At 36.6% G+C, this 24,553-nt stretch overlaps 1 protein-coding gene across 1 annotated transcript in view; it reads right to left on the bottom strand.

The window, feature by feature from the left end:
• TEK (TEK receptor tyrosine kinase) overlaps positions 1–24,553 on the bottom strand; it is a 767,861-nt gene that overhangs the window by 163,117 nt on the left and 580,191 nt on the right. The window contains exons 14-15 of the mRNA XM_044061437.1: positions 21,354–21,564; positions 17,824–17,934 (exon numbers count right to left, since the gene is read on the bottom strand). Coding sequence (XP_043917372.1) covers positions 17,824–17,934; positions 21,354–21,564 — 322 coding nt within the window. The remainder of the gene's footprint in view (positions 1–17,823; positions 17,935–21,353; positions 21,565–24,553) is intronic.

The following is a 24,553-nucleotide window of genomic DNA, read 5'->3' on the forward strand; positions in this document are numbered from 1 at the left end:
TCATTTTTATCTAACAAATTCTTAATGGTATGAACTTTCTTATATACAGAACAAGGGTTGTTGCCCAAAATTGCTTGTAAATCACTATTACCAGAAATACTTTTCCAATTATTGTATACAACAGACATGATCTTTTCGCTATCCACCGTCATATCAATAACACGTTTAAGCAAGGTAGAAAGAGGTCCGGTAGAATCAGTGATATATTTTTCTAACAGAACTTTTTCTAAAACTGGAGGGAAATCTGTCCCCCTCCTATTCTTAATATCAGAAGCGATGTTATGTAACAAAGACAGTGGATAACCCCTGTAGGAAAACAACTCTGTGATGAAATCAGTCACCTTAAGAAATACCATATCATCAGTGGTCATACGAGAGGCTCTAATGTACTGTCTCATGGGAACATTCTGTTTCATATCCTAAGGGTGATTGCTACAATAATGTAGATAGTTGTTAACACATGTATTTTTTTTTCTAAAAATCCTACTAGAGAAACTTTTTTCAGAAATACTCCAACTTAACCCTACGTCTAAGTAATTCACACAATAACCACATTCACCCAAGGTGAATGTCAAGAAACCACAACTAGCATTGAGTTGGTCAAGAAAAATAGTACGTAAATCTACGGGTCCTTTAATGATAAAAAATAAATCATCAGTGTACCTACAATAAAATAAAACTTCAGTGGTGAGGCGAATGGTGGGTAAAATCTCTTTTTCCCACCAACCCATAACCAAGCCAGCAAAAGCTGGGGCTACTGTAGCCCCCATCGCCACACCATGCATCTGCTTATAATATTTTTTGTTAAAAATAAAAAAATATTATTTATCATTTTACAACAAAATTTCTAACAGAGAGCAGCATGTTTTACGGAGGAGTCTGACCAGGTAGTCTATTTGCCCCAAAAATTCGATACATATTCAAGTCTCTCAACCTGAGGGATGGAAGTGTATAAAGACACCACATCTCCTGTAATTATAAAAAAAAATTGTCAACAATGTTCAAAATGTTGTCACCTTGACTAAATAACCCAATCTGTTTCAAAAAGGACCAAGAGTCTTTAATAAAACTAAGCAACTTTTGAACCAAAGGGTTCAATAACCTGTCCAAGTAGAGAGAGACAGATCTTCTGTAACACTTCCCGATGAGGATACTATAGGCCTAAAAGGAGGGTTGGCTAATTCTTATGAATTGTGGGTATACCAAACAGTATACCCACTCTAGGATTGTCAACTATAAGAAAGTCATAAAATTCAGTTGTTAAATCTCCGTTCATATAATGCATATCTAATGAACCTATAACTACTTTCTATAGTATCATAGTTGACCTCCACACATTCATTATACTTGTTTAAAATATTCTCCATTACTTTATTGTAGTCAGCTCTATTCATTTTTACCAACCCACCATCCTTGTCAGTCTTCATGAATCTTAAGTCATGTTAATTTTGGAATTCAGCTAAGATTTTTTCAGATTCTTCATAAATACACATACACTGAACACTGGACCTTACTAGCATATATATGTATACACACACCCACTGAACCTTTTAATCACATCAATTAATCAATTAACAATTAAGGAAATAAACCATAAAACAGCCTATAAAATAGTTGTTATAAAAAGTCATAAGAAAAAATGAATGGTAAAAATGTAAACACAAATCTTCAAGGCCAATTTCTGGTTCACCAAAAACATTTTATATTAATCATATCATTCAACCTTGGTGGACTGTCTGCCCCCAGCCTTAGCTGCCATAATGTCTCTCTTCTCTCTACTTTGTTTTTAATGTCACCACCCCTTAAGTCATTACCAATATGTTCCAAGATGTGAAACACCCTGACTATTACTTAGAATTTCACCTGTCCAATTGCTGTATGATACTTGACATGTCCTATTTGTAAGTCATGCAACCATCCATCTTACCAAGAGTGCATTGATACCTTGTTGTTCTAATTTATTGATTGTATTTCTTTACATAGGTAGACAACTGAAAGTAAACCAACACTGAAGTAGTTTACAGAGGCTTAGTAAAATGGAACTGGATATCAAATTATTGCTGATGGTGGGTTTAAGAACTTTTGAGAGGAGGTTAACTATAGCTCACTTCCAAATTAAGTGGCATTTATACTGATACTAGAATATGCTCTCTCCACCATCTCCAAAACATTGAAAAAGAGCCTTTCAACTCTACAAGCAAGTATATACACAGGTTTATTACCCCATTTTGAAAAGGACTCCATGATATAAAGATTGTCAGAATATTTAACTTAGATAAATTCTCTCCTCATATGTGGATAATGGCTCTGCTAACAATTACAGCATAATTTGATAACTTGGGGTAGAGTCCATCACAACCATCTGGTGAGTCACCACATAATTTGTATAAGACCAAATCAATACACACTGTATATCTTAATCTCGCATGACAGATTAGTATACCCTGCATATCTAGACCTCTCTAAGGTGTTTACACCATCCCACATTCAGATATCATAGATAAATTATCCCAGCAAAATGTTAATCTTTACATAACCAATTGGATAGCAAATTGGATCTCAAGTAGAACTCAAGATATTTGGTCTGGCTTATCTACCTCTTCCAAAAGATCTGTCACTGCATACATACATACATACATACAGTGGATATAAAAAGTGTACACACCCCTGTTAAAATGCCAGGTTTTTGTGATATAAAAAATGAGATTACAATAAATCATTTCAAAACATTCCCCACCTTTAATGTGACCTATAACTGTACAATTCAGTTGAAAAACAAACAAATCTGTTAGGGGGAAAAATATAAAAAAAAGAAAACATACAATACGCTGGTTGCATAAGTGTGCACACCCTTAAACTAATACTTTGTTGTGCATGCACACCCTTAAACTAATACTTTATTGAAGCACCTTTTGATTTAATTACAGCATTCAGTCTTCTTGGTTAGGAGTCTATCAGCATGGCACATCTTAACTTGACAATATTTGCCCACTCTTCCTTGCAAAAGTGCTCTAAATCTGTCAGATTGCGAGGCATCTCTTATGCACAGCCCTCTTCAGGTGGGACTATGTCATAGAATTTCACTTGTCCAATTGTTGTATGATATTTGCCATGTCCTATTTGCAAGCCATGCAGCTATCCATCTTCTCAAGAGCACATTCATACCTAGTTGTTCTAATTTACTAATATGTGTTTTGTGCATGACCCTATCAAATGCTGATGTTCAGTCTGTATAAATTACATCAGAGCACAACTTTTAATTTATAGCTGTTATTATATTGTTATAGAACATCACATTATAGGTACTTACAGATCTATTTTCATCATATGCATGCTGATATATGGATTCAAGTCCTAGTCTTTCCAATCCTGCCAATAATTTAGCCAAAATAACTTTTTCCATGAATTTCCACAACGTAAAAGTAAACCCAGAGTCATACAGACCCATAAGTTTGTCTTACACCCCTTTCCCTTAAAGATAGGTTTAACAAATGCATGTCTCCAATCTTGAGGACTCTTCTCATATTTAAATGACCTTGTGAATAATAGATATAATGGTACTGTAAGTCCATGCCAAGGGGTTCTCCGGTCAGTATTACTAATTTTGTCTCTCCCTAAGCTTTGTTTGGGTCTAGTTTGCATAGTTCCTTTTTTGATATAATCTAATTTAATGGCAGTATCTAAGGTTACCTGGAAGTTACTAGGACAATTTATCACCCTTTTTCTGGAGACAAATTGCTTTGCGTAAAATTTTGTAAATATATCTATAATCTGTTGTCTGAGAATAAATTTTGGAATCTACATAGTTTATCAGTTTGTAAGTCTTTACTCCTACCACATCTTATATATCTATAAAGTGTTTTCCTAGTATACTTAATATCTTTATATACATTTTATTCAAATTTTTCATGATTTTGTCTCGCACTATATTTAATTTATCTGATAAGCTTGTTATTTCAGTTTTCAAAGTTATAGTTCAACCTTTTTCCATTTCTTATATATTTTTTTATCTCACCTTAATCAAGTATCTTGTTTTTATGGAAATATACCCTCCTGACTTTATATGCCTAGATCCTGATATTAAACATTTTTTTATTTAAACAATTTCTCTTTAAAAACTTGCCACATTGATTGTGTAGTTTCCCCACTGAATGCATCACTCCAATCAGTTTTACAAAGTGACTGACTTGCATCTTTATAATCTATTATTAATCTTCTGCGCACTGGATCACATTTCAGTTTTGCAGCATTATATATCAACAGTTTAAGCTTTATAACCCCATGATCACATCAGCTTGACATGAAGTAAGAGTCATGTCCTTAGGAACACAAACAATGTCTAGTATGCTCCGTTCCCTTGTAAGCTTTTTTACAATGTGATATGATTGTTTTCCTGTGCATATATTGTAGATAATTTCTTTACTAATATTGTTGAATCAATATTATTCCCGTCTGTTTCTGGTTAAAGTCCCCAACCACTATTGTGTTTCCTTTTGAAGTTTCATGCAAGAAATGTATGAATTCCTCTAGGTCATCAGCGCTTGACTTTGGTAGTCTGTACATTCCAAGAATAGTTATATGTTCCAGGGTTATCCTTATTGTCACAGTTACACAATCTACAGCATTGGTGTAATCACTGAACATGTAATAAACACAGGTCTCATAACAATTTTTAATCCCTATCATAATACCGCCACCTGATTTTTTTTTTGTTAGAATGTTCATTACAGTAAAAACATTTATACCGTGACAGAACTGGTTTTCAGTCATTATTCTTTAACCATGTTTCACAAACAATAAGAACATCAGTCGTGTGAGAACATAGCAAATTTTAAAATGTCAGTAAGGAAGGGAGTACAAGGAGAAAAACCCATTGTTAGGACTCAGAATTATGGCTCCTCATCTGTCCAGTCTTCTCAGAGCATTGGATACACCCCTCTGTAGGGCTTTCCTTGCTTGTGATCTTTATAAAAATGGTTTACACAAGGTGGGGGCATCAATGCATGATGGACACCCAGAGGACATGAACATCAGGAGATGGCTTGTTGAGAGACAGAAGTCAGTGGCTGGCTGTGTGAAAAGAAAATTATTTTAGGGTGTAACTTGAAGCGCAGTTTAATTCTGAGAGTGTAGGGTGTCACTTTATCAGGCTTTGCACTTCAAATAGGGAGCTGTACAGCCATCACATTGCAACATTAAAGCTGGGCAGCTAGCACCATACCACATACTGTCCACAGCCACAAGTGATAAGCCAAAACAGAAAAGAAAAAAGCAAACAAATAATGGGGAGGAGCCACCATGATAACCAGGCCACCAAGAATGACATCACTATAAAGCCACAGCCAGCCATTACATCCAATGAATAACCTACTAATTTATGAAATAGCACAACGTGCAACCTTTTCATATAAAGGAGGGCACCAGCCATATTTAATATCAAGTCTGAGGACACCACCTGTATGTATCATCATTGGAGCCAGTTCCACTGGAGTCGGGGATAAGGGCCTGACTACAGACCAGGTGAGCTGAATTGAGTTAGGAGCGCAGATACCCAAGAAGGATGTTGCTGTGTGCAGCCTATTTTTGTGAAGGCCACAGCTCAGAACAGAGGTCAGGCTAGGTGTGTGGATGGGCCTGAGTAAAAATCTCCATCTTTGGGAGGTAGGGTACAGACACTTCTAGAACATGCCTAAGAGCAGCAGTTGTTCCATAACAGTAATCATAACCATATATTGGATAGGGTCACCACTAAGGTAGTCAGTACCTGCCATGTGTTACTATGACGGTCTTCTGACCTGCTTGTCTCCTGCCATTGTCAGTTAGACAACCAAATCCCCAACAGTGGATGGATTGGGATGAGGGAGGTTCATAGCTATATTCTAGGCTAATGACCATCAAGGCCTTTATAAGCCTAGCCAGGCAACCCAATCCAATTGCATCTGATTGTAACATGTGCAGCCTCGTTGGGGGGTATGTTTGTTAGGAGGTTGCTAAAATGTTATGTGGGGGGGGGTATTTTAGTTAGGGAATGTTTACTGTCGGTCGTTGTAAGAGAAATGAGGGTCAGCCCAGAGATGAATTTATGATAGCCATCCAATGTCAGTTATGGAATGTTTACTATTGACCTCTATCTATAAGAGTCATGGGGGCCATCCTGGGGATGAATTTGTGATTTCCCATCCAATGGTCAAGGTTACATTTGGATACAGTTAGGGAAGGACTCCATGTCACATGGATGAAGAGCCTTTTCCAGAGCATGGGGATCCTTTGAGTCACATATCTGTCTTGCCAGCATGTTCTATTTATGTCACAAGCAAAGTTCAATTCCCTGCATCTAATATTTCTGGTGTTGCTTGTTCTGCAGATGTGCAAAAGCTCCATCAGGGCTGGATCTAAGGATGCTTTATATGCCAAACACAAATGGCCTCTCAACAACCTGTAGGAGACTGAGTATAGAGACAGGGCTCTAGAATGATCTGTATAGGACAGTGTGTTAATATGCTGGATTCTCTTGGTGAGGAACTTCTATGGGTATTCTAACTGTTGCATATATCTAGTCAGGTACATGCTGAAGGGGCCATTATACTCAATGACTGACCTGATAAGGGATGAGTAGAGTAGTATTATAACTTCCTTGGACCTGAATGCTATACCCTTACTTATAGGTTGGGTGACATAGAATGAGTTTCTTACTACTGTGGCAACATGTTGCTCAAAGGCCAGATTACTGTCTACATATGTTCCCAGATCTCTAACTACAAGGCCTCCTATTAAATGTGTCTTAACAATGGAGTAATTTGCCTGTGAAGACATTTTCCCATAATGCACTACAATGCACTTCTTTGCATTGAGTTTTAATCTGTGTCTTTGGCACTAGTCATTAATATGTGTTAGACTCTCTTGCAGGATGTTAGTGTCATGAGAGGAAGTTATGATAGTTACCAATTTGCAGTCCCTGCAAACTTGGTGAGCCAGAGGCCCTTGACATTATCTTTGGCCTCCAAGAAGTAGATGCCAAACAGGAGTGGGTGCAGCATGGAGACCTGTGGTACTCCACTGGTCACCTGCCTCTTGATGGAAGTGGTCTCACCAATCCTGCCTTTTTGGATCCTATCTGTGAGCCAGCTGGCAATCCGGTGACTTGTGTTGGGATTTATGCCTAGCTCTGTGACTTTGCCCACAATACCTGAGTGGGATATTGTACTGAACACCTTAGTCAGGTCAAGGTAGGTGGTATTCACCATTTTCCCTTCATCCAATGCCTTAGTTACCTTCTCAAAAGAAGTCTACCAGGTTAAGAAGGCATGACCATCTTTTGACAAAACCAAACTGGGATGAGTCCAGTGTCTTTAGGTTGCCAGTGTCTTTGTTGATCATTTCCATGATAATTCATTCTATGGCTTTGCATATTAGACTAGTCAGACTAATGGGTTTGTAGTTTCCAGGGTTGGTTGATGGTCCACCCTTGTGAAGGAGGATAACGACTGCTGCCCTCCTGACCTGCATTCTCCGAGTATGTAGGCTGTTTTGAGGCTGTAGTTGAAAAGTGACTGAAGTGGTTCTGATAGTTCATGTTTCAGCCTATTTAGGAGGCAACTTGAGATATTGGTGGTCCCCAGTGAAGCTGTGTTTTTAGCCTTAGTGAGTGTCACTATACCCTGCTCCCTGCAGATATTTTGGGGGGGGGGGTTGCTGGTAGGGATTTCACAAAGGGTGGCAGGGGGGTAGTGGAGGTAAAGTTTGAGTTGAATTTGTCAGTCAGCAGATTCGCTATGTCACCCTGCTCATTGAAGATGGTACCATTTACTACAAGTTCTGCACAGTGTTGCATGATACCTTTGAGGTTTCAAACATAGCTGTAGAAGGTCTTATGGTTGCCTTTAGCCTGAGAAGATATCTTGACCTCGTAATTGGTCTTGTTGGATTTAATTAGTCCTCTTAGTTTCCTGTTTAATTTTATTAGTGAGCCTTTGTCATTATGAGAGTTGCTCTTTCTCACTTTGGCCATGACTTTTTTTTCCCTTTTGTTATAAACCCTGTTAACATACCTCTCAACTGTCCAGATTTTTGCAGAATTTCCAGATTTGTGCCTCTTATTTTTGGTCTATTCCTCATAAAAAAATTGTGGGTTTCTGGCAAATCACTGGGATGATCTTAGGATTGAAGTCACTAAATAATGACATACATTGAATTTCAGACTCTAAATCCTTCAGAAAATGCATGGTAACACAAAACCTATTACTCTAGCAACTTTCTAAGTTTATAAGAGCAATATTTAAAATCTGGCCCTGTTTTGGGCCTTTGTCCAGATTTGGCATTTTCTCAGGCTTTGTCCAGATTTCTTTCATTAAAAGTGTGAGAGGTATGCCTGTTAAGATTAGGATTTCACCAGTGTGGTTTATTTTTGTGGTTGTTTTTGGTTTACTTCTGGTAGGTACAACATCCTCTATCCACTTACATGTTTGTGTTGTGTTTCTTTGGATATTTCTGCTTAGGCTGTTGTGAAATCTGGGTTGGGCAAGGCACTGAATTTTAACAAACTGTCATTTAATAGGATGTAGTTTGCTTCAGAATAGCTTCTAACTGTAACAGGTTTTGCTAGGTTTTCCAAATAGATTTTCACTTTGAATGAAACAGCTTTGTGATCCAACCTCACCTGTGAGGATGTGACATAGGAGGCACTCTCCCATATTGGTGAGAACAAGGTCCAGTATGCTTGAATCTCCAGCTGAAGTGTTCACTAATTAATCAAGGGCATTTATGTTAATAAAGTCCATAATACATTGTACCTGAAAGATGGAGGCAGTGTATGTTTCCCACTCTATAGAGAGATGGTTAAAGTCTCCCATGAATAGAATATTTGGTTGGATGTAGAGCAGGTCTAGATGATTGATATTGGATTCTTGAGACATAGATGGCGACTTATAGCTTGCTAAGATGTAGTAAGGGACTCTCTCTAAGGTGATTTGCATGTGGATGAACTCCAGGGTATCATCCTGTTTAACTAACAACCTTGAGGGATACTTGTTGCTAATGTAGCTCAAGATACCCCCACCTTTAGTTCCTGTTTGTGCAGCCGATGGTCAAAATGTGTGGAAGGAACTGTAGCCTAGCACTGCCAGAGAACTTTCTGGGGCTTTAGACCATATCTCAGTAGTGGCACAGATTTCTATATTCTCCAGACTGAGGAGAGCTTGTAGGGTGTGAAGCTTCTTTTTAAGGCTCCTAGCACTGAGCAGCACGTTCAGGTTTCTTTTGGTTTTATTTAGTATGTCAGTAGTCCACAAAATGAAGCAGGTTTTCAGGCAAAACAATAAAGCCCTGAGCAGGGCAAGCTTAGAAAATTGTGAAAAAACCCACGGACGGCTCAGCACACTTCAGTTCACTTTATTCCACAGAAACGCTCCACCATACGTTTTCGTTTTAAAAATCACTTCCTCAGAGATCTCTGAGGAAGTGATTTTTAAAACAAAAACGTATGTTGGAGCATTAATGTGTTGTGTTGGATACAAGTTTTATTTGGAAGCTGCTGTGAATTTAGTTTTGTTTTGTCTTAGTATGTCAGTAGGTTTGTCAAGCTGGCATTGCCTAAAAAAGGCTCTAAAGGGGTGGATAAAATTTTAGCAATAATTCGGAAGCCTGGGGTGGTGGGGACAGCTGCAGGCCATCTTTGGCAAAGCAGCGTAATTTGTTGACCATGTCTTCCCAGGCTGTCAGCTACCGAATCCCCCAGGAATGACAAAACGAATCCAATAGTTAAGGTCAATCATGTTTGTTCATACTGTAGCATCATCCTTGGTGAAGATAGAATGCTGCTCAATACAAGGCACATACCTTATGTGTCTGAGACATATATTCAGTGAGATCCATAATGTCTCTTCATATAATCCAGAGAGGTATGTCTCAGGTCAGCCTGATGAGGAATGGTATGCTGACACAGTTGTTCAAGTCCAGTCCAAATGAGACAGAGAGTGTGTGTGTGTGTGTGTGTGTGTGTGTGTGTGTGTGTGTGTGTGTGTGTGTGTGTGTGTGTGTGTGTGTGTGTGAGAGAGAGGGAGAATAAAGTATTTAATGACAAAAAATGTATCATCAAAAGATTGCTCAAAGGTGGAATACAGAAGGCTGCAAACTATATCACAGGCATCTGCCCATGAAAACATCACATCATTAGACAATATCATTAAAGTAACCCCCAGCCTCACCATGAAGATTGAGAAAATACTCTTATTTAGCAGTCAGCTGGTGTTAAGGGTGGGAGGGTGGCCTAATGGTTAAGGTGTTTGCCTTATAAACACAAGGTGCAGGGTTTGAGTCTCACAAGGGATAATTGGCTAAGCTTAAAATGGCTCTCAAGGACAGTTAGCCTAGTACTAATCTATGAACCTATGAACCTACCATTTGTAATGATCATTGTAGCCAAAACATGTGCTAATAGGTCAAATGTACGAACATGCAGAATAAACATGCAGTAGTATCTCTGTATACAAAGAAGCAGTAGGTATACTGATACAAGATGTAAAAATCCAGAATATCATGTCTTCCAGCAACACAGAGTGCACTCTGAAGAAACATTGCTACCAGGCTATACTTCTATCACAGATCTCTCTCCCCATGAAGTCAGCAGATTGCTGGTCAAGTGTCTAACATTTGAGATCTTCTTCATCTGACCCTGACCTGTGATCCTGAGACATTGCCTCTCTTTCCAAAATTCTAACTGTCCACCTTCCATACACCAGCACACACACATATCATATGTGTGTGTATATATATATATATATATATATACGCACACACACACACACACACACACACACACACACACACACACACACACACACACACACACCCATATGTGTATATTTATGACATGGACAAATAAAACAATTCTTTCTTGCTGAAAGAAGCTGAAATAGTTAATTAATAATTAATTAACTCATTCACTCCAATGGAGCTTAGGAAGTTTGCACTGTAACTTCCAATGGGCAAAGCCTAAGCTTTTTAACAGAATCAAATTATGTCCTTACTTTTCAAACAAATGTTCATATATGTGGAACCAGGGGTTATGAAAGAAGTATAAATGGCAAAACCTTCAGCACAAACTATTTTTATAGTGGTAGTATTCCTTAGGTTGTAGGTTTTTAACAGAATTTTATGTCACAATAAACACAGTAACTATTACATTTGTAATATTTTGTAAACATCTTACACTATCTCAGCAACCACTCAAATTACACACATACTGTCATTTTATTCATCTAGCTGAGAACTTTCATATGAGGCTAAGGAGTCCTGTGTGTGTCATTTTATTCATCTAGCTGAGAACTTTCATATGAGGCTAAGGAGTCCTGTGTGCGTTACTTGTTTTTTTGAGATATTTAGAAAAATGTGAAAATTATACCTATGTAAATTAATATCATAAAAACAACAGTTAATAATATCTCTTTATCTGCACTAGACAGAGGTCAGATATTAATGCAATTGAACAATCCATAATGAACACCAAACTACTGAAAAATTGCCAAAAGCTGAACTTTGGAAAAAAGCCGGTTTATTTTTAAACATTACAATAAAACACGTTTTTCGTCTCACCTAAATGTGGGACTTCTTCAGAAACAAACAATTTAAAATTTAAAGACTTGTATTTATACATCCTTTATTTGGTGCCAAAAGTTTAAATGCCATTTATTATAATTTAAAGGGACATGCCTTCCCATAAATACTTTCCTTAATGAAATGAAAGACTTGTTCCCTTATTACTTAAAAACTCATACAGCACATATTCCTTTCCACTAACATATAAAACATCAAATACATTTGTTATGAAACATCAAATACGTTTACTACGATTGATTGTGCAGCTTTTCTTTTTAAGAAATACTCATCTTATTTATGCCATTTATTAAAAATAAAATGTAAATCTGAACTATATGACGTATAAAATATGAAATATAATTCAATACGTGAAATTTATTATACTAATTTATATTTATGTATTTAAATGGAAACATAAAAATTTAAAACTTTACTACCATGTAAATGCATTGTATAGTACTATTAATTCACGTATAACTGAGATTAAAATTGAATTAGAGAATAAAATTAAAATTGAAGATACCTAGATTACATGAAATCATGAGTTACATATAAAAATACCTAAACTACATCAATTCGTTAATACAACTACTATAATATGTATTTATTAATTCCTAGTCTATTTTTTCTACTTATGTTTATACTGTCGTTGAATTATTATTAAATCTATTTATACCCACTAGACGTTACATCGATGATCATTATACAAGGCATGTGTATATATGTTTAAATTTATAATGAAACATTCCTAAATTATATGTCTAACCAAAACATATTTAAACTGATATTTTTTACAAAAAACTTTATTGAGAATTTTTTGTTGGATCTTTTTATGTACCATTATAACTTTTTTGTAAAAATGTTTACATATTGACTTTTTTACAGAAAATGATGTTTATTAGGCGATGCCAAAATGCAGCAATACTTGCTGTTATTACTATTTATCTTTCTAAACATTTAAGTTTTAAGAGACACATGATGGAACATTTATCATTTAGGCCCGGGTGCATATGTGCATTCAATCTAATTTGCCAATATAACTCCATTTTTTCTAAAATTAACCCATAGGGTCCACCTCTCTCATCTTGTGAGATGTGGTGGATGATTTTAAATTTAAACCTATGGTCAGGATGGGCCAACGTGTGTCTCGTTAATGCATTGTCCTCCTTTTTCTGGACTATACTTCTTAAATGTTCTGATATCCTGTCCCTTAACCTGCGCTCTGTTTTTCCTATATAGAAGCAGGGACACGCCTGACATTTTGCCACATATACTACGCCCTGGGTGTTACAATTGTATTTCCCTTTTAAGTTGATCTGAAAACCATTTATTTCCACTTTACTCCCTACCTCTATAATGTAGCAATAAGGGCATGAGCCACACTGTGACATGCCTACACTTCTCTGTATTATGGGTTTTTGTCTTTGAAACATCATTTTAAAACATATGCCTTTCCTTCAAACAATTTTGGACATGAAGTTGAATTTGAGACCCAACACTACATCTTCGTTCAGCAACGCCCAATTCTTAAATATAATTTCCTTGATCTGAACATGATCAGAAGAAAAACTCATAATGCATGCCAATTTTAAATTGTTTGGTGGCTCATGATACATGTCAATATTTGTCTCCGGACAAAGCCTGATATCGTCTTGATTTATGTGCATGTCCAAATGTGACCTAAGAATTGGTTGATAAACACCAGTCATTCTTTTTGATATTACTTCTTGTGTCAGTTCCTCTATCATTGTGAGTGGATAGGCCCTATTCAAAAACATCTGCTTTAAAACCAAACATTCCTCTTTGAATCTCTCATTTGTAGTGATCATTCTTGCTGCCCTTACCAATTAGCTTTTTAAGACCAATCGTTTTTGATGTAATGGATGGGCACTTGTAAAATGCAAGAATTTATTAGAAAAAGTTGGTTTCCTATGTAATGCTGCTTCATATCGCTTATCCACTTTATTTTTTGTTAAATTTACATCTAAAAAGACTATAGATGTAGTGTCATAAGTATGGGTGAACCTCAGAAAATCTGTTGTGTTGTTCATCATGGCTACCAATTCAGTGGCTGTTTTAGCTGACTCCTCAATGACCATAAAAATGTCATCTATGAATCTACCATAATATCTAGTTATGTTGTTGAAATTATCATTGGAGAAAATATACTTAGTCTCCCAATACGACAAAACTGGATTCACGTAACTAGAGCCACACGGCGAGACCATTGCCACTCCTTTTTTTCTGTATATAAAACTGCTTATGGAAAAATATAAAATTCTAAGATTAAATGATATCTAAAATTTCTTGCACTAAAGCCACTTCAGTTACAGGGGCATTTTTCTGTCGCATCCTTGCTATCACCCATTCTATTCCTTATTGTTGAGGAATACAGGTGTATAACTCTCTTACATCTATTGTCAAGAAATTGAAGTGTTCATTAAAAGGAAGATTATTCAAACTACCCAAAAATGCCCAGGAATCCTTTAAAATCCATTTTTCATCTGATACATATTTTTTCAATATCGAATCCACAAATTTAGCACATGCATAAGTTGAGGAATTCCTTCCATTAACTATTGGTCTGAAAGGTGGATTTTCTAGGTTTTTATGGATTTTGGGTACGCCGAACATATATGGTACTCTAGGGGCCAATGTAGATAGATAATTAAATGTGTGTAAATCTATTCTAGCTTCAATGAAAAGCTCATTAAGAAAACTCTTAATGAATTGGTTAGCTTTGTTATATTCATTCAATGAAGCTAGATGGTATGTCTCTTCCTCTAATATGTTCTTAATACAGTTCTCATAATCTGTCATATCCATAAAAACCAAACCTCCACCTTTATCTGGATTCATAATCCTGATGTTAGCAGACAACAAGCAATCGAGTTCTGACCTGTCTTCTTGATTTAAATTATAAATGAAGCTGGGCCTGTTTCTGCTTAATTTTCTTAGGTCCAACTCACAAAATTTTTCAAAAGTACAAAGTGCATTATGCAATGGTGGATTATAACTACTTGCCACTTTAAACCCAGTGTTATTAATTGGTTGGTCCCCTAATAGATGTTTCAAATTCAATTTCCTTACAAAAAGTTTCAAATCACATATGGCCTCTGCTAAATTTATTCTACAAGATGGAACAAAAATCAATCCTTTTGAAAGAATGTCTGCCAATTGTTCTGAAACAAAAAAGGATGAGTAATTGTATATTGTAAAATCACCTTTACTGTTAGTAATAAGTCTAGGAAACTTATTATCATTGATATCTATCTTCATCTCCTGTTGTTTCGATTTTTCTTTCTGTTCCATTGTTTCCTTTGATTCCTCTTCTGAAAACCCTGATTATTCTGCAAATTTGTGGCAGACCTTCCCCCATTGTTATTAGTAATTTCTGTGTCATTGTTGTTACATTCTCTTATTCTCTCACTTCTTCTCAACTGCTCACTGTCCATTCCTTCATTACCAAATTGCTGTGGAGAAGTCGATGCTTGTGCCTTATTCATACTTGTATCGTTATTACCCATGTTGTTTTGACCATTATAGTTTGATGAACTGTGTGAATTATTGTTAGGTCTTGTTTGCGAACATGGGGGTGGGGGATATGCTGTATTTTTACTATATTGTACACAATCTCTTTCCAGTTTCTTAATTTTGGTCTGTCGCATTTTTTCCATATGCTGTTCTATGCTATGAAATACTCTTGCATACTCATACTTGTATCTAACAAATTCAGTATGCTGTTTAATGGAGGCATCCACTTTTTCTACAGTATAGAGGTAGGGAGTAAAGTGGAAATAAATGGTTTTCAGATCAACTTAAAAGGGAAATACAATTGTAACACCCGGGGGGTTGTATATGTGGCAAAATGTCAGACGTGTCCCTGCTTCTATATAGGGAAAACAGAGCGTGGGTTAAGGGACAGGATATCAGAACATTTAAGAAGTATAGTCCAGAAAAAGGAGGACAATGCATTAGCGAGACACACGTTGGCACATCCTGACCATAGGTTTAAATTTAAAATCATCCACCAGATCTCACAAGATGAGAGAGGTGGGCCCTATGGGTTAATTTTAGAAAAAATGGAGTTATATTGGCAAATTAGATTGAATGCACATATGCACCCGGGCCTAAATGATAAATGTTCCATCATGTGTCTCTTAAAACTTAAATGTTTAGAAAGATAAATAGTAATAACAGCAATTATTGCTGCAGTTTGCCATCGCCTAATAAACATCATTTTCTGTAAAAAAGTCAATATGTAAACATTTTTACAAAAAAGTTATAATGGTACATAAGAAGGTCCAACAAAAAATTCTCAATAAAGTTTTTTGTAAAAAATATCAGTTTAAATATGTTTTGGTTAGACATATAATTTAGGAATGCTTCATTATAAATTTAAACATATATACACATGCCTTGTTTAATGATCATCCAGGTAACGTCTAGTGGGTATAAATAGATTTAATAATAATTCAATGACAGTATAAACATAAGTAGAAAGAATAGACTAGGAATTAATAAATACATATTATAGTAGTTGTATTAACGAATTGATGTAGTTTAGGTATTTTTATATGTAACTCATGATTTCATGTAATCTAGGTATCTTCAATTTTAATTTTATTCTCTAATTCAATTTTAATCTCAGTTATACGTGAATTAATAGTACTATACAATGCATTTACATGGTAGTAAAGTTTTAAATTTTTATGTTTCCATTTAAATACATAAATATAAATTAGTATAATAAATTTCACGTATTGAATTATATTTCATATTTTATACGTCATATAGTTCAGATTTACATTTTATTTTTAATAAATGGCATAAATAAGATGAGTATTTCTTAAAAAGAAAAGCTGCACAATCAATCGTAGTAAACGTATTTGATGTTTCATAACAAATGTATTTGATGTTTTATATGTTAGTGGAAAGGAATATGTGCTGTATGAGTTTTTAAGTAATAAGGGAACAAGTCTTTCATTTCATTAAGGAAAGTATTTATGGGAAGGCATGTCCCTTTAAATTATAATAAATGGCATTTAAACTTTTGGCACCAAATAAAGGATGTATAAATACAAGTCTTTGCAATTTTAAATTGTTTGTTTCTGAAGAAGTCCCACATTTAGGTGAGACGAAAAACGTGTTTTATTGTAACGTTTAAAAATAAACCGGCTTTTTTCCGAAGTTCGGCTTTTGGCAATTTTTCTGTAGATTAATGCAATTGACTTTGCCATTGCGTAAGCTTTAAGATGAAATCTTTTAAAACCATGTGCATAGCATGATTTTGGAATTATTGATGCAAATATGAGTAAGCAATATTTGACGCCTAGAGGCAGTAGGAGTTAAATGCAGATGCACCTGGAGGCATCACTCAGATGTAATGAGTTAAGTAACACTGTGGCAGAATGTCTAAACTGTAGGCACTGGGCAGAGTAAGCTCTATATCTATATCTCTTTATCTATCTCTTATCTAGCTCTTTATCTATCTGTGTATAAGAATGTGTGTGTGTGTGTGTGTGTGTGTGTGTGTGTGTGTGTGTGTGTGTGTGTGTGTGTGTGTGTGTGTGTGTGAGAGAGTCTATGGGAGGTACCTGTGCCAATGCCTGGGCAGCCAGTGTGTGAACACTACCACCATCACAGGTCTGGCAGGGCTAATGGTGAAAAAGTGCAGTTCAGAGACATGCTACTGAACTAGTAATGAGGTTTTCCTCATTGTGGCCATAGCTTTCTCTGAACTGAGTTTCCCACTGATCATATAAATTGGGCTATATGCCAGTGGGCAATTTACGTGAGTGATGGTATTGTTTTGTATTCTCAACCAGTGTATATATCCATACGTTATTGTATGAGTTAAATAGCAGAACCAGACAGAGTGCTTTCTTTACACGTAAACCTTTCATCGCTGTTATCACATTGTGTCATCACTGGAGTCACACTATCACAGAAATTGCTGTCCTGGAATGTTGTAGTTGCAGAAGAGTAACAATTTGAGATATTTCCTTTATTTATGGTTTACTGTGTCTTATACTATAAATTATTAATCATTCAGTGTCCAATACTCATAGTGGCTATATTGTACTTTTTTTACTCAGCTGTTTTAAAATGATCTTTCCTAACTCCTACGCCAGTGGTAAATATATGTATGTGAACACATCTCCAGATCTCTCATCTTTCCTTTGGTAAGTCTTGACATTTGCTTCTTAATAAAAAAATAGATATCCTTACCCTTATGTTCACATGCTCCTAGTAAGTTGATGATATTAGGGTGGGATCCAAGTTTACAAAGTACTTCCAGTTCTCCAGCAAAGTCCCTGTGGTCATCTTTGGAAGCATACTCTGTCAAATATGCAGGAAAATATGAGCAAAATGCGACATCTGCAACCAGCAATACAACACTCAAAAAAAAAAAGTGAACAAAAACATTTTACTTACAGATGTCAGTAGTGCTGAAATTACTTTTGAAAATAACTCATATAACCTCAACTGCTGCAGTGTCACTAAAGTGACTGCTGAGTGGAACTGAATTTCTGTTAATTATACTTCAGAGATGTCCTGGGTATGACAGTGTATTTCATTTAGAATACCCGAAAACTATTATCCTAACAAATCTATTAATTATAAATTCAGTTTTAGTTCCAGCTTAATAGCCCAACATATTTTGGCTTTTTTTTTTTTGTTTATTTATTTGTTTCTCACTTCCTGCCAATCATCTATCCCTCTTTAAGCCAATTGTCCCATTTGTTCCTTGTCACTGAGGTAAGGGTCATCTAGGAGGGGACATCATTCGTGCAGTCATTTGGGTGAGACATTTTTTCTTAATGTTTGGCCCTATAACCCTGTGCACACATGAATTAACCTACTTGCAGGTACTTGAGCAAAGTAACTAGGCATTGTCTAAAGTGGCAGTAGGTAAGAGACCAGCATTTCCCCATTGCACATCTGCCCACTGACACTACAGGCACGGAGAGAGGAAAAGAAGTTTGGGCATAATACAAAAATACCCCTCCACACCAATATGATGTAGCATTGAGAGCATCAATCTCTCCAAAATCCTGAGCATTTAGGAGGAAGTCTAGGGGGGCACAGTAGTGCCCAATAGACAGAGTAGATGGAGAGAGGCACTGATGGCAGCTGATTGGCAATTGTGAGGTGGAAAAATAATGTAGTAGCTAGTGAGGGCCGTAACCAGAGGCAACAGTGCACATTTGTAGATAGTTGTATATCACACTCATTTGTATGCTTTAGTTCACTTGTTTGTTGTTGTTCTCCATACTTATTTGGACAGTGACATGGATCAGAAGGACATACCCGTTCCTAAGTTAAGTGGCAGCAGTGGAGACTGTTATATCTTTCTGGTAGCCTATGCCATCACAAAATGGATGCACTGTATACTTGGCTAATGGAGTTAGGAAATACTTTTACATAATGTAAGATTAATTGTTGTGTTAGTTTACCAGCACTAGGTGCTGAAACAGCTTTCTGTGCATGCTGCGTCATAACAGAATATATATCATGTTCAGTCAAAGTGCTATAATGTATTTGCTTTTGCATGAACATTACACTAACTGCATCTCTATTAGAAAGTGATGAATTTAGTATTGACACTGCTGTGTCAACGAGTTATCCGCTGTGGAAGCCTGCAAGCAATAGCTACGTGTTCATTTGGATTCCTTTCTTCACTTTTATTCTTGTTTAGAATATTTTCTTTCATATGTATTTTCTGAGATATTCTGATTACAGTTTTATAAATAAAAGGCAGATACTTCACTGTTTTGGGGATATCATGCTGTTAGTCACACAGCACTCATGACAACGGTATTTTCTAATTTCTTACTGTCAGGGTGCCCTTCAAGAGTCATCCTGAGAGTAGCAGTAATGACATCCTGTGGCTTCACACCGTCATGTAGCCCTCCTCGATTCCTGACCACATGTAACTTAACTATGTGGTACCCTTCCTCTTGTGAAACAGGTTGGGGGGGTAAGGAAAAAGAGTACATCAAAGGTAATACAGGAGGATTCATCTACAGAAGCTGTAAACAGCTGCACACCCTTGTGTGTTGTACACATGTTAGGTAAGAAGGCTAAGCCAGTCAGGTATTACTATGTTGGTAATTGCATGTAATATAGGCAAATCTAAAAGCTTCTTGGGATGTTTCTCCAGGTCTGCTTGCAGCACTGTGATATATGGACATTTATTCTTCACATCTTTTGTCTCACACTGAATGCTACACAAAACAAAGCTAAAATAGCACGAAAGAGTTATTTTTCTTTATACTATTTACTATGCATATAATCCATCACTGTGTCCCTCCTCATAGCTGGTATGATATTATTCCAATTATGTGTTGCAGCATGTTGGCAGGGTCCCAGTACACTGCTGTACACACTACAGCTGTTGCTTCTAGTGCATGCCAGCAAGGGCCACATAATTTATGTAATATATACAAAGGGTTCATTCAAGTCATGAAACGTGCAAACAATTCATCAATTCCCAGTTTGTCAGAAAAATTTAACTGAAAGCCCTAAGAAATCACTTCCTATCAGTTTTCCATTTAAAATCAATGAAACAACACAAAGTGTATTTTGTGCAGGGGGCTGTACCTCCATGCTTCCCTACCCCATGAACTGTGACATTCCCTAACAGCCCTGTTTACTCTGGTATTATCCCAGTAATTCAGTATACAAGTGTTTCCTTTATAATAAGTTTGCATCCTTGCTGGAACATTTGTTATAACTGACTTCACTTTCAATAGTTACAGTCTGGAAAGCTATATGTTATTTGATGTCTCCTAACTTTGCCTTAAAAGTATTACAATTGTGTTTGTAGCATGTGTAAATTAATTTCTGCTACCTGACTTCACTTCTCTTATGTGCTCCCTGCATGTAGAAGACAGCCGTATGTGGGCACATATGGCATTAGATAGATGTAGAGAGCATTTCATACCAAATTTTTAACAACTTAGAATTTTAATAGGAAATGTAGGAACTCTGCTACACAAAACAAAGCAAAATGCTATGAAAGAGTTTTCACCATGATTCTGAAGCTTATACATGCTGCCATTTGATGTGATCTTTTCTGTCAAGGGCACACTTGTTAAAATGCAGCTTCATGAAATTTGCCCCAAGTCAAAGTGGTAAAACCCAGAGTTTTGCAGAAGGGGGGTTTTTGCTGTCTGACCCTTCCCATGAAAGGCACTTGCTCTCTATACCTTACACAATTAAATAAGCATCATCCAGGGTTGAAGCACTTTTTGTAATAGGGATAAACTTGATGAAATGGTATGTTCAACAAATTTTCTGTCACTTAACAGGACTGCTTCCTTTGCCAGCATATATATTCACATGTCATACAATTCTACAATGCTGTGCCCACCATTATAAACCATTGCATATATGGTACCGGTGAGTACGCACAGTCTGTAGTGTCCCCTTCCTGGTAGTAACTGTCTGACTCCTTCCCTAGGTTTTCTGTTACTTTTAAGCATACCAGGTCCTCTCTCTAGCCTGTACCGTGCACTTTGCATCAGTACCTTTTGTTTTCACTTTCACAAGCTTAAATGTGCCCCATGTACAGTAACCTAGTGCACTGACTGTGCCATTCATAGACCTACCTAGTGCATACCTCAGGTTTATAAACCTTCTCACTAATGCTCTGCAGAAGGGGTAACAGATGTTAGACACCTGTTCATTTCTACTTGCCTAATATTAACACATACTGTATTATTTTGACATGTTTAGTACTGACAAGCAATTACCTTTCATGCGTTTGATAGCCGCATCCATCCGTAATCCATCTTTTTTAATGCGAGCCTTCAGCACTTGTCCAAAGTTTCCTTCCCCAATGATATCCTGGAACTTGATGTCATGCCAGTCGAGGACAGGGTATGCCATGGGCTGAGAGCTGTTCTTACATTTCCTGCTGAGGGTCATTGTATTGGAATTGAACTGTATAGGTGGTTCTTCTCTCTGCAGCAAAAGAAAATGTAATTCCGTGACACTCCCATTGCTTTTTACAACTCAGAAAAACAACTTATATAATAGTGTAAGCAGTACAGCAGAACCACATTTTAATGTGAGAAATTTTAATTCCTGCTTTAACAATATTTGCTCCCTCTGCTGTAATATGTCATTTTATTTTATTCTGGATTTATGTCAACATTTTAAAATGCAAAAAAATATATATATCCAAATTCACTATGATTGTATGTTTGTTTGATATTCTTAATTTCAAATGGATGCCTGTCTTTGAACACTATAAAAGTAGTTTAGGTAATATTAGTTCTCTCTACTGTCTGCAAAGGAAATAGAAATCAGATGGCACTGATCAGTATTGTCTTAGAAAGTAATTGATTATTTTAATAAGGGTGTCTGATAAAGTATATTGTATCTGTAGCACAATACCCACAAAGTTTGCTTCTTAGCATATTTAAATTAAAGCACAATATAACAATATGGACAGTTGTACTAACCATAACTATTCCCCTGTGCTGACTGGTTTCACCTGAGAATACAGGTTGGTAGAGAAAATAGCAACTGAACAATAAGGAAGCTGAACAGTAAAATAATATCCAAAAATGTTAAAGTCTCCTGTAACTGTGAATATCCATGAGTTCAGACATGGACATTTTAAGGTCATTTTTACAGTGTGCGTAACTTCCACACACTCCCTTGTGGGCACTTTGCCCCCTCCAAACTCCATATTTCTAAATATGAATTTTACATTTACAAGCACCTGCAGTCAATTGCATGCAACACACTGCAGTGAGTCAGCTCACGTGCACAAATCAAACTTGGCCCCTTCACATCTGGAAGAGCAAAATATATGAAGTTATTAGATGCTATTCTTATTTAAACCTGAACTTTCTAAGCAGGGATATAGATTTTGAAATATTTGTTGTTTCTGAGTTGTCTTGGTCAAAACAATAATTTTTAGGTTAACAGAGGAAGGTAATCAAGTTATTGAAATGGAGACAGGTAATTGGTTATCAGTGTAACTCTCAGGATGCACAGCAGCAAACCCCACCCAGGTCCTAGTATGCCCCACCGCACCCTATTCTCTAAGTGCTGAAGACATACTAGTATTATTTACATATATTGTTCACATTTCTTACAGACATTGACACAAGTATAATGTAAAAATGATTGCAAAATGATTACAAAACACTAACAGTAATACTTAGGAACAGTGTTTGCATAAAACATGTAAAAAAAGTTACAGACACAGGATTGATTTTGAAAAAAATGGTGAATAATCTCATTAAAATAATAATAAAGATATTAAGACTGTTCTATAAAAACACATTTAAAAAGCTACACCTTACCAAAAAAATTGTTAAAACTGGTTTTGATTCATGGTTTCTTTTTTGGTTTCTAGACTCCATAATAATCACCATAATCTACTGTTGTTTACAAAATTTAAGGGAGATGGTCTTACCCTCTGCTCATTTTACAACCTAAAAAAATAAAAATAAAGGGCCAAAATATATAATGTTTACTATATGGTGAACATATAGGAGATTTTCTTTACACATGTCAACACCTTTCTTGGTTTAACACTATGTGTGTATATCAACAATAATGTACTATAGCTGTTCCAGCATATAAGGGAGGTTCACAGGATCATAGGAGGTGACTAGGATAATGGCCCTAGGGCCCTTACAAGCCTAGCCAAGTTCCAACCCTTTTCCCTAGAATGTCAATGTTTCAAGCAGAGTTAAATCAGCAACTACTGCCCCTGTCCAGGAGGAAAGCAGGTGAGACCCCAGGGTGAATTTACCGTTTCCTATCCAATCATCCAAATTACACTTAAATAGGGTCAACAAAGGGCTCTGAATCACCTAAATTGGAAGTTTGTTCCAGAGGAGAGGTAAACTTTGGGAAATGAATCTGTCTCTCCAGCAATACCTGTTGATGTCACATACTAGGTTAAGGTCTCTAGAGTGAGTGCATCGAGTACCATTTGACTTATGGATGTGCAGCATTTCCATTAAAGCAGGATCTGAGATTGCTTTAAACACAAGGCACAGGTCTTCTCTGAGTATTCTATATGACACAGACTACAGAGACAATGATTTCAGTTTGTTGACATATGACATGTGCTGAAGGCCTTGAATTTTCCTTGTAAGAAATCTTTGAGGTCTCTCCAGTTCCTGCAGCTGCCTGGTGTGGTACATACCAAAGCACCATTGTACTCTATTTTTGTCCTGAAGAGGGAAGAGTATGGGGCATATGGCTTCTTTTTTTCTGGAAGCAATGCCTTTACTTATGAGATGGACTATGTAGAAAGCCTTTCTTACCATTGCAGAGACATGGTGGTCAAAGGAGAGGTTACTGTCAACCTGTCTGCCCAAATCTTTCACCACAAATTGAAAACTTAAGGCATTGCTATTAATGTGGAAATCTGCAGGGGCATCACTCTTGCCAAAGGCGATAATGATGTATTTTTTTTTTGCATTTAGTTTGAGCCCATGATTTTGGCACCAATCATTGCTCTGTGTAAGACCTTCTCATAGGATGTCGACATCACTTATGGACTTTATAAATGCTCTAGTTTGCAGTTATTTGCAAACTTCATCAGCCATAGACCTTTTGTTTTTGCCTGTACATCTAAGAAGTAGATTCGAAGTAATAGGGGCCCCTGCACCAAACCCTGTGGAACACCATTGGCTATGGGTCTGCTGGTGGAAGTTGAATCCCCTATTTTGACTGTGTGTGTTCTATTGGTGAGCCAGTTTGCAACCCACCTGACAATATACTGGTTAATCCACAGCTGAGTGAGTTTATCAATGATTCTAGAGTGGGGAATAGTGTCAAAGGCCTTAGCTAAGTCTAAGTAGGCTGTATGCACAGATTTACCTTCATCCAGGGCTTTGGTGACTGTCTCGAAGAAGTCTGCCAAGTTCAACAGGTGTGATTTCCCTTTATGAAGCCAAACTAGGTTGGGTCAAGCATTTGG

Source organism: Protopterus annectens, chromosome 2.part0 (genome assembly GCF_019279795.1).
Source record: "Protopterus annectens isolate FY-2018-M chromosome 2.part0, PAN1.0, whole genome shotgun sequence".
Taxonomy (NCBI): Eukaryota; Metazoa; Chordata; order Ceratodontiformes; family Protopteridae; genus Protopterus; species Protopterus annectens.